Raw genomic sequence first — 20,014 nt, 5'->3', positions numbered from 1 at the left:
TTTCCAGGTTGAATCTCTCCTTGGTCAGTTTCCATCCATTATTCCTTGTCTGGCCTTCATGTGCTTTGGAGAATAACTTGACCTCCTCCTCTCTGTGGCAGCCCATCAAATATTAGAAGGCTGCTATCACGTCTCCCCTGGTCCTTCTCTTCGCTAGACTAGCCATGCCCAGGTCCTGCAACCGTTCATCGTATGTTTTAGTTTCCAGTCCCCTAATCATCTTCGTTGCTCTTCTCTGCACCTTTTGTAGAGTCTCAACATCTTTTTTATAGTGTGGTGACCAAAACTGGATGCAGTATTCTAGGTGTGGTTTTACTAAGTGCCTTGCTTGGCAACAAATATTTTGGGGCTCCATTGTGGTCGAGGATTACCTGTGTTGTAGTTTCCACCCGCATCTGTTTTGCCTTTTTTTATTTTGGGGTGTCTGACATTCTCTCCACTCTTCCTTCTTTGGGGCTGCCGCTTTGGTCGTGCATCACACATTTCATTTTCTTCTTCTGTCACCTCCTCCTTTTCTAAGAAATGGGAACTGCCGTTTCTCGAAAAATAGGTAGCAATTTCATCGCCCTACCTTCCTCTTTTTTCCCCTTTCCTTTTCTGTCCCTTAAATTCAGGGAACGGACTCGATTCGGTACAGTCTCATGCGTCAAAAGGACACGGAACTGATTTTCCTTCCCACCACAGAAAATACATTCGTATTGTCACCAGCTTAGCACAACCTCTTGTAACGCTGGCACCTCGAAGAGAAGGCTGCGAGTATCTTGTCAGAGGCTGGTATTTTAATCTGCTTTGATGACTAGTTTTGCCAGGGGAAGTTTTCTATTACATGTGTTAATGTGATGACAGCTGCTCTATTTTAGTGCGCATCACACCTTTCTGCAGTTGGTAGAGAGAGAAGCAGTGACTAAATGTTTTGGGCAGAAGGCAAAAGTGGCATAAGCACACTAAGAACACACATACGTATACGCAAGTTGGAAAGGATTCTTTAGGACATCGTGTCCCACCCCTCTCCGTGCAGGAATTAAAATTAAAAGTGTTCCCTCTAAATAGCTGCCTTTACCGGTTTCATACATCGAATAAATGGAAACGTCGTGGAAAGAATGGAACGGAAAGTCATTTCTTTGGATGATTAATGGAAAGAAAGTCATTTCTTTGGATGATTAAATCAGGATCAGGGGTGCTATTCAGCAGGTTCTGACAGGTTCTGGAGAACCCGTAGCGGAAATTTTGAGTAGTTCGGAGAACCGGCAAATACCACCTCTGGCTGGCCCCAGAGTGGGGAGGGAATGGGGATTTTGCAATATCTTTTCTCTGCCACACCCACCAAGCCATGCCCACAGAACCGGTAGTAAAAAAAAATGGAATTCCATCACTGATCAGGATCCAATGTTCACTGGGAACAGAGGTTTGCTGTTCCGAGTTTTTGGACTTGTGCTGGAGCTCCTGAGGATGGGCTCCAGCAAGAGTCCGAAAGCTCAGAAGATTAAAACCTCTGGTCCCGGTGACCGATTGGGTCTTGCAACATTATCCTGGGACGCGTACATTTTCCCTTCATTCATGAGAATTAAATCAGCCCATTTACTCTAAAACTGCTCTTACGACAGGAGTTTTTCCTAACACTCCCAACCTAACAATTCAGAATCTGCTTTTCTGTAATTATTGGGGTGCTTCAGCAGACGTCTTTACCTTCTTCTGTGGGGCCGCACTTCTAGCAAAATTAGTGCTCTGTCAACATAAGTCAGGGACACGGTGGCTCAGTGGCTAAGACGCTGAGCTTGTCAATTGAAAGGTTGGCAGTTCAGCAGTTCGAATCCCTAGTGCCATGTAACGGGGTGAGCTCCCATTACTTGTCCCAGCTTCTGCCAACCTAGCAGTTCGAAAGCACATAAAAAATGCAAGTAGAAAAATAGGGACCACCTTTAGTGGGAGGGTAACAGCGTTCCGTGCGCCTTTGGCGTTAAGTCATGCCGGCCACATGACCACGGAGACGTCTTCGGACAGCGCTGGCTCTTCGGCTTTGAAACGGAGATGAGCACCTGCCCCCTAGAGATGGGAACAAGTAGCACATATGTGCGAGGGGAACCTTTACCTGTACCTTTATAGCTATTTGAAAAGTATTGAAAACTATTTCAAAACTATTTGAAACTTTTACTTTACCACAGCAGAGGTCTTGACCTTCTTCTGTGGGGCTGCACTTCTAGCGAAATTCATGCTCTGTCAACATAAACTTCTATTTTGAAATAGAGGATATCATGTCCGACATTTCTTTGTCCGAGAACTGGAAGCAGCACAGAATGCAGAAACGGCTCACTTCCTTCCTGCCTGGTTCTTTCAGTAGAACATCTCAAGCTGTCTTTTGCTGGCATGAACGGTGTAAGCCCTCCTGAACCTCCTATCTGTCTCCCTCCAATCCCAGTAACTTTTTAAATGAGAAAAGGTTATGGACCTGCAATTTGAGGGGGTGCCTGATAAGATGAAACTTCCATTAGAAGTCAGCATGAGTTGGTATTTTTCATCATCCTTCCTTTCATCCTTTACTTAACACCGAACTGCCCACCTGTAGTGTCAGCGCTTTGATAAATATTCAGCATGGCAGTAGGAAAATTGTATTGACGTGGAAAGGATAGCGTTATCTATTTAATGAATTTATAATAAATTACAAGTTGATTTTTTTTTCCAGGGGCACCCCACTTTCTTCGCATGGTTCCCCCCTCACTTATCACTTTAAGGGCAAGTGTGATGTTCAGTATGAAGAAGGTTGCCCAACAGTTGGTTAGGATTGTGTTTCTTAAAAGGATTTGATTGTGAACAGTATACATATAAAAAAATACCGTATCCGAGTATAAGACACACCTTTTTCCCCCCCAAAAAGAGGGTGAAAATCTGGGTGTGTCTTATACTCTGAATGTAGCCCCGCCCAGCTTCTCAAACGGAGGTCTCAGAGGCTGAAAAAAGCATCAGAAACGAAGCTTCGAGAAAAAAGCCTCCAAACAGAGCTTCAGAAAAGAAGCCCTCAAACAGCTTCAGAAAAAAAGCCTCCAAACAGAGCTTCAGAGGCTTTTGTTCTGAAGCTCTGTTTCGGAGGCTTTCAGAGGCAGAAAAGAAAGTTTTTTTCTGAAACAGAGTTTCAGAAGTTTCAGAGGCAGAAAAAAAAAGCAAGGCACAGAGCTCACAACCAAGGAACCTGTTGCTAAAATTCACCTCTGGGAACAGCTGATTGGGGGTATTCCGGGAGGCCAATTCACCCATCAATCAACTGTTTTCTTATTTTCCTCCCCAAAAACTAAGGTGCATCTTATACTCCGGTGCATCTTATATTCCGAAAAATACAGTATATATTCCATCTTTATACACTAAATAAGCAGATATCATTCAGAGAGAATTGTATATATAGATTCTGTTTGATATATTTTGTATATACACACACCTCCTATATGTGTATTCCCCCCTCTCTCATCATAATTCTAAAATGTCACAATAAAATATTACCCAGTTTTACCAAAAATGTGTTATTTGGGGAAAATCTTTCTCTTGTCGACCTATTAATAGAAAATGCCAGCAGCATGATATAACTCTGCTTCATTAAAAATGTTCTATTGTTCTATTTCTACTGTTCTATTTTTCAGGAAAACTTGTGATTGAAAGGTGGGGTATACATTCTTAAAACAAAAAAAAAAATGTCTTTAGAACACTTTTTTTTTTTTTTTTGGTGCCGAGCAACTACAGTGGTACCTCAGAGATTCAAAACTATGGCAAGTGCTTACCTGCTGCTCTTTTGAAGCTTTTAACAGCACAATCCCTTAAAGGTTGCACTTGAAGATAATGACATTTGGAATTTTAATAACATGGAATTGTTTTGTAACGTGCCTTTTTAATTGAGAACTGAGATATGGAATTGCTTCTGAGATTCACTGAATGAAGTGAAGGTTATTAAAACTTGGAGGGTGATGTGCTTCACACATAGCTCAGCCAAAATAGTTTTTTGGGGTTTTTTCCGACTTAGTGCTGTAGTTTAATATTAAATATGAATCACGTCGTCATGGCTAGTAGAGCAGATCATAGCAATAGCAGTTAGACTTATATACTGCTTCATAGTGCTTTTACAGCCCTCTCTAAGCAGTTTACAGAGTCAGCCTCTTGCCCTCCACAATCTGGGTCCTCGGAAGGATGGAAGGATGAGTCAACCTCGAGCCTGGTGAGATTTGAACTGCTGAACTGCAGCTAGAAGTCAGAAGGAGCCTGCAGTACTGCACTCTAACCACTGCTATGCTATGCTATGCTATGCTATGCTATGCTATGCTATGCTATGCTATGCTATGCTATGCTATGCTATGCTATGCTATGCTAATTCTACTCTACTCTACTCTACTCTACTCTACTCTACTCTACTCTACTCTACTCTACTCTACTCTACTCTACTCTATTCTATTCTATTCTATTCTATTCTATTCTATTCTATTCTATTCTATTCCACTTGCTAAAGCACTTCACAGTGCTTTACAGCCCTCTCTAAGCGGTTTCCAGAGTCAGCCTATTGCCCCCAACAATTTGGACCCTCATTTTACCCATCTTGGAAGGCTGGAAGGCTGAGTCAACCTCGAGCCTGCTGAGATTTGAACTGCTGAACTGCAGCTAGCAGTCAGCTGAAGTAGCCTGCAGTACTGCACTCTAACCACTGCGCCACCTCGGCTCTAAATAAATTTAAAATCTTAGTATAGTAAGTAAAAACCCAATTACCATAATGAGTGGGCTTTTTTCCCCCCAACTAGTAAGAGGTTCACTCTGAAAAATGTTCATGCAGTTTGAAGATTGTCACCCTGACCTATGCAATCAACAAAATTTCATTTTGTTAGTTCCGTCTATTAGTAAAATAACCTGCTGCAATCTCTGCTGAAAAGGTTGCTAAAATCTGGATGTTTGTGCTTTAATGCAATAATGAAATGCAAGATAATAATACTGCTGTTTTATCAAAGTGTATCGAAGCATCACTCTTAGCAATAGCACTTAGACTTATATATCGCTTCATAGTGCTTTTACAGCCCTCTCTAAGCAGTTTACAGAGTCAGCATGTTTGCCCCCAACAACCTTGGTCCTCATTTTACCCACCTGGGAAGGATGGAAGGCTGAGTAAATTTCGAGCCAGTCAGGATCGAACTGCTGGCAGTCGGCAGATTTAGCCTGCAATGCTGCCTTCTAACCACTGCGCCATCACAGCTCTTGCTGTGGTTTTTCTCTCAAGGGGGTTAAATTTTGACATTGATCTTCAAAAACCCGCTCACATGTGCATTATTCCCCATGAATGCTTTCCTTTTAAACTTTGTCAGCGTTAAAATGATGATGATGATGATGATGATGATGATGATGATGATGATGTTATTTATTTAATAATAAATAACAGTGATACCTAATCATCGGGGCACTTGGTACCATGTCCAAGAATTTTATAAGATACATCAGCAAATTACAGCTTCCTGCAATAACACCAGCAGAACTGCAAAAAACTGCACTACTTAGAACATTGTACATCTTAAGAAGATACTTGGTTGATACCTAAGACGCTGGCAGCAACCCGTATCAACCATTAGCACCACTCAGTGGTATTTGTGATGCATTTTTGAATGTTCAGTTGACTGAGTTTCATGTTTAATGAATAAAGTAAATAATAATAATAATAATAATAATAATAATAATAATAATAATAATAATAATAATAATAATAAAAGTCTGCAGACTGTATGGCACTTGGCTCTCCTTGTTAAGCTAAGTCCCCAAGACTGAAGTGACCTCAAAGACAATGTGGTTTTGGCCATATCACACCACGTAAAGGAAACAGTTGGCAACGAGCGCTGTTTTGAAAAGCTGCCGTCCTCCTTGGTTTGAGTGTTGCGGCCACAAGCATTTCAATGACATGATGTGGCTGGCTGCTGCCTCCCCAGGGCATCGTCTTAAGATGATTACGGACCTCGAGAGCAAGTTAGGCAGATACGTCAGAAGTGACAGCGGGCGAAACTGCAGCACACCGGCTTCTGCCACCTCGCGTCGTTTTCTTTTCCTCCCACAGCTGTTTCACGTTCTTTCTTTCCTTTTTAATGATTTTTGTTTTCTACATCTAATCCATTTAACCTGTGCAAGCAGCTCTTCGCAAACTCTTCTTTTTGCCATATGGCGGTGAAGTCAAAAAGACAAGCTGCTGAAGTCGGTGGAGATTCTCAGTCATCCAGGTCACGGTTGTCCCAAAGGTGCTTTTTCCAAAGGCAACTGGACTTTTGTTTTTCCTTGAAGAACCTTCCGCTTCTCATCCAAGAAGCTTGGATTGAGTCAGAACTGAAGAAACTTCTTGGATGAGAAGCGAAAGGTCTTCAAAGAAAAACGAAGCCCAGTTGCCTTTTGAGAAAGCACCTTTGGGACAAGCTGCTGAAGGTATTAAGACTACAAGGGCTTCCTTCAGGTGGGGAACCTGGATTATCATCATTCTCTTTTAACGATCCCATAATCCCTTAAGGGGTGGAGTTTGGGCAGTTGAATGGAGCTGAGTGTTTACTGGCCGGATGCCCTTCCTGTTGCCAATGTGGAGTTTTGTTCAGCAGATATATTCTCAGTGTGCCCAGAGAGAGAAATATCTGCCTCTACCTAGGATCGAACTCACAGCCTCCTGATTGTGAGGCGAGAGCTAGGTGGGAGCCTGGATGCCACAATGAAATACCATTTATAAGGTTACAATCCTCTTACTCTGGACTCTCAGATTATAATTGATTTCCCAACCGTTCCATGTGGGTCTGAACCTGAGCTCAAGCTGCGTGGCCAAATCATAGTTTGGTTATCAAAGATGCTGATTGTGGAGTCATAGGTGAAGCTGACTAGAACAAGATGTCCTTGCGAGTCCTTTTGCTCCACTGTCCTCTAGCTAATCTTTCCTGCTTCCAAAAGGGAGGTGGAGAAGGAGAGAAAGAAGGGCAGATGTCTGAGCTCAGCAGTATCATATCAGTAGTGACATGATACCAGTATTCCAGTATTTGAGGGGCTGCTACAAAGAAGAGGGACTCAACTTATTTTCAGCAGTGGGATTCACTCACCTTCCATACCGGGTTCGCAAATGTGAGCGAGCGCACATCCTCTGCACATGCGCACGGCCTTCTGTGCACGTGCAGTCCTCGCGCATTACATCCGGGCGGGTGGGCAGAGCCTCCTGCAGTCGCTACTACTGGTTCGCCCAAACCAAACAGAACCGGCTGAATCCCACCTCTGCTTATTTTCCAAGTCAAAAAACAATGCATGGAAACTAATCAAGGAGAGAAGCAACCTGGAATTAAGGAGAAACTTCCTAACAGTGAAGAAAAATAACCAGTGGAACAGCTTGCCTTCAAAAGCTGTAGATGGTCCATCACTGGAGGCTTTTTAAGAAGAGAATGGACAACCACTTGTCTGGAATGGTATAGAGCAGTGATGGCAAACCTTTTCGGCACTGAGTGCCCAAACTGGAACGCATGTGCATGCGTGCGCCAGAGCGCCGGAAACCCAAAGACCAACTGGCTGACATGCATGCGCACACCGGAAACCAGACGAGCAGCGGGTGATGGCGCGCGTGCCCACAGAGAGGGCTTTGCGTTCCGCCACTGGCATGTATGCCATAGGTTCGCCATCACGGATAAAGAGTCTCCTGCTTGAGCAGGAGATTGGACTAGAAGATCTCCAAGGCCCCTTCCAGCTCTATTCTGAATTGAATTGAATTGCTCTGACTTTTTTTTACTGGCTCCCACTTGCTTGTAGACTTTCCTCTGAAGTGGAGGTACAAGTTGGATAAACTGAGAGTAACAACAAGAGGAAAACATCATTCTCTCCCAGAGATTAGAACAGCCTCCACTCTAATATTCTTCCGGAAGGCGCTGAAGACCTGGTTCTGCCAACGGGCCTGGGGAACCCACAGCGGGATGGAGCCCATTAAATGGCTCGTGTGATCGGCTGTCGCCGGGGCAGAGGATAGGAAGTGTGAGGGGTGATTTTGTTATATTGTACTATATTAATTTATTTGATTCTTTTTGTTAGTTTTTATTGTTTTAAACGTGGTCTTATATTCTGAAAGCCGCCTTGAGTCGCCATGAACAAATAGGCGGCAATATAAATTGAATCAATCAATCAATCAATCAATCAATCAATCAATCAATCAATAAAAGCACTCTGATCAAGCACAGTCAACAGGGGATTCTGTTGAGGAACAGAGTTGGCAGGTACACACTGGTATTAGATCTTGTGACATTTCATCCCTCTGGTAAGTCAGATTCAGTCGCCCACCGGAGCAGATAACTCTGTTTGTTCTATGAAACATAAATTGGGCAAACTCTGTCTTCCATAAACCATGTTTTTTTTTTTCTCCCCAAGGATTTGCATTTGACATTTACAATTTCTTAGATTAAAGAACTCTGTGGGATATATTTTTAATCTCGCCTTCAACCAGGGGGAGAAAAAAAATCCATATTGCTTCACGATGCCTTTGAAATTGTGAAAGTGTTTTTGGGGTTGTACTGGCCTGGCTGTGAGTCAGAAAACTGACTTTGTTTAATTTTGAGAACTATTCGGTAAGCAAGCACGAGAAAGAGAAGAGCTATGTTTAGTAACGTCAAGGTTATTTGACTCTGGAATGCTGCACAGTATTAAATTAAATTAAAAAGGACACCGCTTGGTTTTGAGCTTTAGAATATGGGCCAGAATCTGTAAAGTAAATTTATTATTTATTTTGATAATCCTATCCTATCCAATTATTGACCGATTCTGTACTTGCAAGCAAACTTATTGATAGCTGTAAGAATTTAACTTTACCGTAGCGTTCCTTCTAATGACCTTATTTTTCTTGTTTGTTTGTTTTCCTTGTCTGCTTTCAGAGCAATTAGTTGATTGATGGGAATGAGTTTGTCTTATATTAAGCACTTAACTGGGTCAGTTGATACTTTGACATCTAAATTCTCATATTCACCTTCAATTTGACTTCAGCTTGAATAAGATATCATAACAAGGAATAATGAATAATTATAATTATTATAATTAATAATGAATAATTGTATAATTATAACTAATTATAGACAAGGAATAATGGATGGAAACTGACCAAGGAGAGATTCAACTTAGAAATGAGGAACTTTCTGACAGTGAGAACAATCAACCCATGGAACAACTTGCCTTTGGAAGTTGTGGGAGCTTTATCACTTGAGACTTTCAAGAAAAAATTGGACTGCCATTTGTCAGAAATGGTGAAGGGCCATGATGGCGAACCTATGGCACGGGTGCCACAGGTGGCACGTGGCGCCATATCGGTGGGCACACAAGTGTTTCCCTAGCTCAGCTTCAGTGTGCATGCGCGTGCCGGCCAGCTGATTTTTCAGGCCTTCCAGTCCCACTGGAAGTCAGGAAACGGGCCGTCCGGTCCCACCCGAAGTCGGGAAGTGGGCCATTTCCGGTCTCTGGAGGGCCTCTGGGGGGGGGTGGGGAAGGCCATATTCGCCCTCCCCAGGCTCCAAGAAAGCCTCTGGAGCCTGGGAAGGGCGAAAAATTAGCCTACTGGGCCCACCATAACATCACATGCCAAAAGTGGGGGAGTGGAGGGGGGAAGGTTGCGTGCGCATGCACGGGGTGCGTTGCATTATGGATGTGGGCATCTCTTGGCCCTACTCCCGAATCGTCCTCCTTGCTGTAGCTGCTCTTGCCTTCTGGCAGCTCTTCTCATACGTGCACTAGGAACAGGCTCCTCCTGTTCCTCTGCCTCTCTACTGTCAGCCTCTGGAGGCTCTGGAGTCCGCACCTCACTCCCCGATGGCCCTGGCCCCATCTCTGCCTCCGACGCACAGCCCTCATCTGGGCCTTCCCCAGCCTCCAGGACTGGCCCATGTTCTTCCTCAGCCTCATCGCTGTCCGACTCCGCTGCCAGCTCCTCAGGCTGCTGGCGGACCACAACAGGCTGCTAATGAATTCTATTAGCACTTGTAAACCTGCTGCGTCTCTCACCTTTCTCTCCCACATCCACTATTCATCTATATGCATCTCAGATTAGTGTTTATTTGATTGCAGGTAGCACTGTGCGAAGGAGGGTAAAACAGCATCAGCTGTTGGGGCATTCTTTTCTAAAAGCATTTGGTGTGTTACAGGGGTTTTCATTACATTTTTATTCGGGGAAATAAAACCATGGGTAGGACCGTCTGGGTTTCACTGGTCTCTGTTCTTCTCATAGCCTCACAGTGGATTTTATTTATTTTTTTTAATGCAAGAGCAAATGAGATACTTTTTGGTGGCGGGGGGAAAAGGAGACAACATTTCCAGAGTTCCTTCTTTGTCTTGGAGGAGATGCTGCCCGGCCTCTGTCTGCTTGTGGCTGATACATGACACCCTTCTTGCAAAGCTCTTTGTTTAGTCAGCAAAAATTTTAGCCAGACATATTTAGCTTCAGGAGGAGTCTTCGGTGGCAAGCAAGACACGGAAACAAATTAGCCGGGCGTGAACACTGGATGATGCCCTGATGCTTCTTGCTGGAAGGACAAAGAGGAAAGGAAAAGATTCTGAACAGAATTGATAAAAGCAGGAGGTGTTTTTATAAGCGAGGTCTTGCTCCATCTTTTTCAGACTACTAGTATTATTAGCAGGGACACTTTATGGAACAGGACGGGAAGTTAAATCAATGCAACTATTACATGAAATCTTAAATGGAGGGTTTTCTATCTTAATAGCAATAGCACTTAGACTTATATACTGCTTTACAGTGCTTTTACAGCCCTCTCTAAGCGGTTTACAGAATCAGCCTTTGGCCCTCAACAATCTGGGTCCTCATTTTACCCACCTCGGAAGAATGGAAGGCTGAGTCAACCTTGAGCCTGTGAGGATTGAATTCATGGCAGTGGGCAGAGTTAGCCTGTAATACTGTATTCTAACCACTGGGAGGGAGGAAGGGAAGAAGGAAGGAAGGAAGGAAGGAAGGAAGGAAGGAAGGAAGGAAGGAAGGAAGGAAGGAAGGAAGGAAAGATAGCAATAGCACTTATATACCACTTCATAGTGCTTTACAACCCTCTTAAGCAATTTACAGAGCTAGCCTATAGCCCCCAATGTGGGGGCTCATTTTACCCGGCTCAGAAGGATGGAAGACTGAGTCAACCTTGAGCCTGGTGAGATTTGAACTGCCAAATTTTGCCTGCAGTCAGTAGAAGTAGCCTGCAGTACTGCACTCTAAGTACTGTGCCACCGTGGCTCATTAAACTAGATTTTTTGCCAATGCCAGCAATCTTCATTTATTTTGGGCTATTGTCAGCCCCTGCCATCCATTGCAGGGGATGTTCAGAGTTCAGAGCTCATGGGAGTCCAAAACCTCTAGAGCAAATAATGTATCAAACATAAAAATCATTCCATAATATGAAAGATCCTTCTTTTAAGAAGCAAAAAAGTGTGACCGTGTGTGTGTGTGTGTGTGTGTGTGTGTGTGTGTGTGTGCGCGCGCGTGTGTGTAATACACTATGTCTTAACCTTTCATTCTTTGTTACATGTTTTGCCTTGTATCTAAACTGCAAGTCTGGGTCTCTGCTTTTTAAATTTAAGTGTGGCACTTGCTTGTTTCCTGTGTTTTATAAATAGTAATTAGAAGCATCGGATATGTGTGATAAATTTTTTTTAGCTATAATGGGAAACAAACAAGCCAAGGCATAACAACAGGAATGCTCTTAAAATACACTGCTTTTTGGCAATTGCATCCACATTTTATATTGAGACTTGACTTGTGTATATATTTAATTTTACCCCATCCTTTGATCGTCTCCATCCACCTACCCGTGTTTCCCCGAAAATAAGACCCTGTCTTATATTTTTTTGAACCCCGAAATAAGCGCTTGGCCTTATTTTCGGGAAGGTCTTATTGTTTTGGGGCACGTGGAGGAAACCAGAGGAAATGGCGGGGACCGGCTGCACGTGCATTTAAATATTTTCGGGGAGGGCTTATTTTCAAGAGGGGGGCGTATTTTATTGCATGTGCTCACTGTGCTGACTGTGATTTTTTTTTTCATAAATATTTTACAACTTATCTTAAAGCGTTCTTAAGACATCAAATTGACACTTCCCCCCCACCTTTTCTTCGTTATGAGAGGATGTTTTCCTTGTTGCGGTTTCACAAAATGAATCCTGGTTCATTTTTTTTTCTTTTTTCTTTTTGTATCCATAAGAACTTTCCTTGCGAGCCTGCAGAAGACATTAGTTATCTGTTTGAAGGCTCACTCAGACTTTCCCCACACCCCCTTGATTTAAGAAGGCTCCCCGTGACAGAATTCGGTAATATCAGGATTAGTTTCCATTCCCGTGTTTCTTCTGAGGGAATGTTACAGACAAGGCCTCTAAGAACATCAGTAAATTTACGAGATGCGTTGAGGGCCTCTCCTTTTTTAGGACTCAAAAGAACTCATTCACTTGATGCTTAAAATTGAATTTAAAATATATGAAGGGGTTTCCATATTTATTAACAAATCAATAAAATCTCTCTCTCTGGACCATACTCGCTTTATAATTATTCTGTGTAGGGGACTTGTGAAGGTAAGCGCATGCATTCCTCGTCTAACCATGAAGGATTTGGTTTGCATTTTAATGTAATTAACGTTTCCAATCCATTATGCAAAGTGGAATGCAGTTATGTTTTGATATTTGCATTTTCCTGGATTATGCGACACGGTTCATAGAATAGAATAGAATAGAATAGAATAGAATAGAATAGAATAGAATAACAGAGTTGGAAGGGACCTTGGAGGTCTTCTAGTCCAACCCCCTGCTTAGGCAGGAAACCCTACACCACTTCAGACAAATGGTTATCCAACCTCTTCTTAAAAACTTCCAGTGTTGGAGCATTCACAACTTCTAGAGGCAAGTTGTTCCACTGATTAATTCTTCTAACTGTCAGGAAATTTCTCCTTAGTTCTAAGTTGCTTCTCTCCTTGATTAGTTTTCACCCATTGCTTCTTGTCCTACCCTCATGTGCTTTGGAGCATAGCTTGACTCCCTCTTCTTTGGGGCAGCCCCTGAGATATTGGAAGACTGCTATCATGTCTCCCCTAGTCCTTCTTTTCATTAAACGAGACATACCGAGTTCCTGCAACCGTTCTTCATATGTTTTAGCCTCCAGTCCCCTAATCATCTTTGTTGCTCTTCTCTGCACCCTTTCTAGAATCTCCACATCTTTTTTACATCGTGACAACCAAAACTGAATGCAGTATTTGCAAGTGTGGCCTTACCAAGGCCTTATAAAGTGGTATTAACACTTCCCGTGATCTTGAGTCTATCCCTCTGTATATGCAGCCTAGAACTGTGTTGGCTTTTTTGGCAGCTGCTGCACATACATTTGTCCTTTAATTCATGCTTGCAGTCAATTTCTCCTGAGAACCAACCTAGAACTATGTTGACTTTTGTGTTGGCTTTTTTGGCAGCTACTGCACACTGCTGGCTCATATTTAAACAGTTGTCCACTAGGACTCCAAGACTCCAAGTTTGAAATACATTGAAACATACGAATACTAGGATGTGTAAAAAGTGTATGTGTTTAGTGCAGTGGTGGGATTCAAGTAATTTAACAACCAGTTCTCTGCCCTAATGATTTCTTCCAACAACCAGTTTGCCAAACTGCTCAGAAAGTTAACAACCGGTTCTCCCGAAGTGGTGCGAACTGGCTGAATCCCACACTGGTTTAGTGGAACAATGTTCACCTGCATTATATATTATATAATATTATATATTATATATAGAGCCTTGATAGTACAGTGGTTTAGTGCACCCTGTCATTAACACAGCTGCCTGCAATTTCTGCTGGTTCGAATCTCTCCAAAGCTCAAGGTTGACTCAGCCTTCCATCCTTTCTAAGGTAGGTGAAATGAGGACCCAGTTTCTGGGGGCAATAAGCTGACTTTGTATAAAATATACAAAAGAATGAAGACTATTGCTTAACGCATTGTAAGCTGCCCTGAATCTCCGGAGAAGGGCGGCATATAAATCAAATTAAAAAAAAAAAAAATTAGAGAAAACTGCCTGCAAAAATACACATGTTGTCAGAATGTTGTCAGACACAAGAAATAAACCCAAGTAAAATGAGAAACTGGTTAAAAACTAAACTCATATTCATCTATCTCTCTCTTGCGTTTGAGGATTGGTGCAATTAAAGAAAAATAACAATAAAAATAAAAAACTCCTGATGTAGCCAGAATAAGAAAACAGAAATTGTTTTTGTTGAAAAAGAATCATGTCAATAAACTTTGTTTTGGAGCACTTGCCATTATAATTAGACAGCATGACACACGAGTCTTATTAATAACATCCAGTAATGACAAGCATGTTTGAGCTGTTCCTATTGTTTCTTTTCACGCCATCTGTTCCTACACCCACAGTAGTGAAGACTTCTTAATCTGAAAATTGGGAAGGGAAAAAAAAGGTAATTTACTGGTTGTTCATGCTATTGCTGGTGGCCTTGAAGTATGATTTCTTTTCTAATTTCCACTTTGGTTAATTTTTACAGCATTTTAAATAGCTTTATTAAACTTAAAATGCCATTCTTGTAGGTGGTGCTTGGTACCATCCAATTATTGCTGGTATTTCAGACTTGATACTTCCGTGTCAATGCAGGATAATAACTGTTATGAACTCATTCGAAAGGAAAATGTACACACCAGGACACTGTTTACAAAAGGAAGCCCTAGGCTTTGAGAATAATAAGTTCAAGTCTTAGGAACTTCAACTTTAATTATCCGACTGCTTGTTTTGCAAGTAAAATATAAGGATAGCTGAAAAATTCAGCCATTGCGTTCTCACTTGGCATTATCCTAAAACGTAATGTTTCTACGGCTTGTTCCATTTCATTATAAACTGCCTGGAGAGCAAATATTTTCAGTACATCTCAGATATGAAGGATAGGGCTATAGTAGTGAAACCTGAAGGAGTCTTATTTGCATCTTCTGTCTAAGGCTCTTGAATATATATTTTTCAACCATCAGAAAGTCAGTCCAGATGATGAGGGACAGACAAATGCTAAAAAGTGAACTCTCGCAATTGCAAAGATAAACGCCCTTAAATTCATCACAGTGCCTTGACTTTCCCCATTGGGTTGAATGATAGCCATATGAAGCAGTGTCTATCGTTAGGTAAAGGTAAAGGTTCCCCTTGCACATACGTGTTAGTTGTTCCTGACTCTAGGGGGCGGTGCTCATCTCCGTTTCTAAGCCGAAGAGGCAGCGTGGTCCGAAGACGTCTCCATGGTCATGTGGCCGCCGTGACTAAACGCCAAAGGTGCACAGAATGCTGTTACCTTCCCACCAAAGGTGGTCCCTATTTTTCTACTTGCATTTTTTACATGCTTTCAAACTGCTAGGTTGGCGATCATGAGAATATATCCGAAGAACCAAATCTTCCTTTCTTATGTATAGCACAGGGTGAAATATTGTATATGTTGTTTGTAATGTTAGTAATTTAAAATATAAAATGTTAAAAATAATAAAAATTAAAAAAAAAAAAACTGCTAGGTTGGCAGAAGCTGGGACAAATAACGGGAACTCATCCCGCTAGGCAGGGCTAGGGATTCAAACCGCCAAACTGCCGACCTTTCTGATCGACAAGCTCAGCATCTTAGCCACTGAGCCACCACATCCTATCGTCTATCGTCCATGTCTATCGTTAGAGAGACATAAATAAGTCACAGTAGCATCAACTCAAGAGAGATCAATCATCTTCATTTCGTAATAGTGATAGCAATAGCGCTTAGACTTATACACTGCTTCACAGTACTTTACAGCCCTCTCTAAGCGGTTTACAGTGTCAGCCTCTGGCCCCCAACAATCTGGGTCCTCATTTTACCGACCTCGGAAGGATGGAAGGCTGAGTCAACTTTGAGCCGGTGAGATTTGAACTGCCAAACTTCTGACAGCCGGCAGTCAGCAGAAATAGCCTGCAGTACTGCACTCTAACCACTGCGCCACCGTAGCTACATCTAAGTTTTACACCATCTCTAGACATTATAAAAAGAGAAGAACATAGAGGTATCCAAAGGAGAGGTAAGCAGATAGAAGAAGAGGGCTGATTCCACTCAATTATGTTGAGTGGAGGGGAAAAAAATACTGCAAACAGAGACATAATGAAGAAGGAATTCTGTTCAGAGAGGAATTCCTAGAACAGATTTACCCTAATTTGTGTCTCTTGTATTCCTTTAAGTTAGCTAATAAACTTTTTTTAAAATGGGAATTGGAGCATCATTGTGTGTCTGTCCCTCTGTTGGTAATGGGACGGCCTCCCTTGGCTGCTAACATGGAGAATTTGGGATCTTTATTGAACCTCAACATCCAGCAGCTCCAGCCAGCTTGTGCAATGATAAGGGACGCTGGGAGTTGTAGCTCATCAGTCTTTGCAAAGCCAGAGATTCCCTGTCATTTATAACGGTGCCTTTAGGGAAAACAGTCTTCCCTCCTTGCGGAAAGATGCTTTGCAGCCTCCTCGTTCCTCCGATCTGTACATGCCGTGCCCGTCATAAAAGTAACCTGTAATCCAGTGGTGGGTTGCCCCCGGTTCGGTCCGGTTCTTGCAAACCGGGAGTAAAACCGGGTGGGGGTGAGGAAGCTCCGCCCACCCACCCGGATGTCATCATAGATGTTCTGTGCATGCGATCCCGTTGCGAACCGGTAGTAAAGGTAAGTAGAACCCACCCCTGCTGTAATCTTAAGTTCAAATGTGCCCTGTCTTGTTTTTTTAAAAATGTTTTTCCATCGTCTTTAGTGAGGGGAACCGATATTGATGCAATACGTGTTTTGAATTCCCATTTTGATGCCTTTCAGGAATAGGTGGCTTGCAAGAGTTTGTTTTGAAATCAGCAACCTTATCTTCCTCTCCGGCTTGTCCACCATTTAATCCGCTCAACTTTGAAGTAACACCGATCGTACGAGTGGCCGTGGAGCCGAAGCACCCAAGTAAGGATATTCTCTGTTGTATTAAAGACTGTACAGGTAGTCCTCGAGTTACGACCGCAATTGAGCCCAAAATTTATGCTGCTAACTGAAATATTTCTTAAGTGAGCTTTGTCCCATTTTACGGCCTTTTCTTGTCACAGTTGTTAAGTGAATCATTGCATTTGTTATGTTAGTAACATGGTTGTTAAGTGAATCTGGCTTCCTTGTTGACTTTGCGTGCCAGAAGGTCAGTGACCCTGGGACACTGCAACCGTCATAAATAGGAACCAATGGCCAAGCATCCAAATTTTGTTCACGTGATCTTGGGGAATACTGCAATGGTCGTAAGTGTGAAACGTGGTCACACGTCACCTTTTTCAGTGCCATTGTAACTTTGAACTACATGAATTGTTGTAAGTCGAGGGCTACCTGTATTTCTATTGGAACAGGGTGGATTTGATTTAAATCAAGTCGATTTAAATCATATAAAAAGGCTTGATTTAAATCAACTCGATTTAAATCATAATTTTTAAAGAGCAACTGTCATCTCCGCTCTGGCATTGTGTGAATGCATCAATGCAGTGCATGTTATCTCAGCTTGCAGCGCATGGATTCGTTGAATGAGTTTGCCAAAAATGTAAATATTGCAGAATATGCAGCCTCCTGCTACATAACTACGCTCCATTTCATGCTGACTAAACTAAATTATTAATGTATCTTAAATAGAAAACTATCTTTAGATAGATTTTTACTCCAAAAGCATTTTATTAAAAAAAATTAGATAATAATAAAAATAATTCCGATTTAAATTTTTTAAAAATCTGATTTTTTTAATTTTAAAAAAAAATCATCGATTTTTATCCACCCTGATTGGAAGCTAGCACACCTCTAAAATAAGTCAGAAGGGTGGGAAAAATTATGCTTCAGAAATACTACTGGGGTAAGAAAGGAGAAGAATCACCTTGAGATCTAGAGCAGGGGTGTCAAACTCGATTTCATTGAGGGCCGCATCAGGGTTGTGTTTGACCTTGGGGGGCCGGGGTGGGCATGGCCAGGGTGGGCGTGGTCACCTCAACGTCACTTGTGTTGGGAGCGCTTGTGGTGGCCCAAGCATTCTTGCCAGTGAAAACGGGCTCCCGAGCTCCGTTTTCGGCTGCAATGGCCTCCTGCAACCCTCTGCCAGTGAAAATGGAGTTTCGGAGAGCCACACACCAAAGTTGAAATGCTACCGGTTCGCTCCGGTTCTGGCAAACCGGTAGTGATAAAAGCTACCAGTTCGGGCGAACCAGTAGTAAAAAAAAAAACGCTTGGGAAGGTAAGTAGATTTCCGACAATCAGCTGCGGTTTAGCTTTGATAGAAAGCAGGAAATACTGCTTTCTAGCGAAGCTAAATCTCGTGGCACAGCTGATCCCCCCCTCCTTGCTGTTCTACTTATCTTCCCAAGCCTCCTTTTGGCTTGTACTGTGCATGCACGCTTGGTGCATAGCGCACAGGCGCACCCAGCGAACCGGTAGGAAACCGGTTCAGATTTCACCTCTGCCACACACAGCCCTGCCGAGCTGTGTTTTCGCTGGCAGAGGCACCGCAGGCAGTCCTTCGCTGTTTCCAGGGCGGCCCTGCGGGCCAGATTTTAGCACTCCATCTGCCAGATCCGGCCCCTGGGCTTTGAATTTGGCACCCCTGCTCTAGAGCATTTATTCTAAAGGATGGTCACGGATTTGATGTGACTCTGAACTTAGAATGAAAGATTCCGCTCTCCTGTTCTGCAGCTCTCTTGATATATTGCACGATTCTTTGAAACAAGATGTTTCTAGCGGCGTAGCGTTTGAACATACTTTTGACTTTCCAGGCGAGATGCCTCAGTTGGTTAAAGGAATGAAGCTCTTAAACCAGGCTGATCCCTGTGTGCACATTTTGATCCAAGAGACGGGCGAACATGTCTTAATTACCGCAGGAGAAGTCCATCTTCAGCGCTGTTTGGATGACTTGACCGAAAGGTGGGTTACGGGGGGAAAAAAACAACACCACGGAAAGGACCATGCTTAAGGAAATGGCTTTGATGCAGCATTATTAAGGAAGTTAGACTCATAATAATAACTTTATGGCAGGGTAAAAACAGAAAGCTAGGTTGTTCAGTGTCGTCCTCATCAAATTAGAGACAAGTGCTACTATTATAAGATACACTCAGTTTTCGTTTAGCGACCACTTCAGTTAGCGAACATTCACAAATACAACTTAATTAAAAAAAAAAAAAACATTTTCTGACCGCAGATTTACTATCAAATTTTATGCATCTGATAATGTTCACTGGAGTGAGAGTACCACTTGTTTAGCTGTACAAGAGAATTTTATCTGAATGAGTTGGCACCAAACAGTGATCTTTGGAAAGTCCCCTCCCTCCCTCCGCACCCCCCTCTCTCTCACACACACACACCAGTGGTGGGTTGCCCCCGGTTCGGACCGGTTCGCAAGAACTGGTAGTAAAACCGGCGGGAGGCTCCGCCCACCGACCCCGACGTCATCAGGAAGCTTCTGCACATGTGCAGAAGCGCATGCGCACGGCCCCGTTGCGAACCGGTAGTAAAGGTAAGTACAACCCACCCCTGACACACACACTTCCTTAACCTGGTCATTTGAAACATGGTCACTAAGCGAGGATTGGGTCTAGTTGGAGAAGCGGGAAAAGAATCTGTCCTCATCAGGTCATTTACCTAGTTGTCACTGCAGTTAGCTAGTAATGGTTGGGGTGATGACAAATAGATTGCCTTCTGACAATAAACAACATCAGGAATGCTGCAGGTTGAAAATTCAAAATAACCTTCCTGTATCCTATGAGACCAGAAAGCCAAGCTAGAGGTAATTACTAGCCTCATGTGCAATAAAATCAGGGGTGCTATTCAGCAGGTTCTGACAGGTTCTGGAGAACCGGTAGCGGAAATTTTGAGGAGTTCAGAGAACCGGCAAATACCACCTCTGGCTGGCCCCAGAATGGGGTGGGAAAGGAGATTTTGCAATATCCTTCCCCCAGGAGTGGGGAGGGAATGGGGATTTTGCAGTATCCTTCCCCTGGAGTGGTGTGGGAATGGAG

At 42.9% G+C, this 20,014-nt stretch overlaps 1 protein-coding gene across 1 annotated transcript in view; it reads left to right on the top strand.

Annotated features, from left to right (window-relative positions):
* Nucleotides 1-20,014, top strand: part of EFL1 (elongation factor like GTPase 1) — a 66,679-nt gene that overhangs the window by 33,100 nt on the left and 13,565 nt on the right. The window contains exons 16-17 of the mRNA XM_070953331.1: nt 16,815-16,946; nt 18,776-18,923. Coding sequence (XP_070809432.1) covers nt 16,815-16,946; nt 18,776-18,923 — 280 coding nt within the window. The remainder of the gene's footprint in view (nt 1-16,814; nt 16,947-18,775; nt 18,924-20,014) is intronic.

Source organism: Pituophis catenifer, unplaced genomic scaffold (genome assembly GCF_029215685.1).
Source record: "Pituophis catenifer annectens isolate HBS135680 unplaced genomic scaffold, rPitCat1.0.hap2 SCAF_14, whole genome shotgun sequence".
In the NCBI taxonomy this organism is placed as follows: domain Eukaryota; kingdom Metazoa; phylum Chordata; class Lepidosauria; order Squamata; family Colubridae; genus Pituophis; species Pituophis catenifer.
The sequence above is the reverse complement of the archived record's forward strand: the minus strand, read 5'-3'. Positions and strand labels throughout refer to the sequence as shown.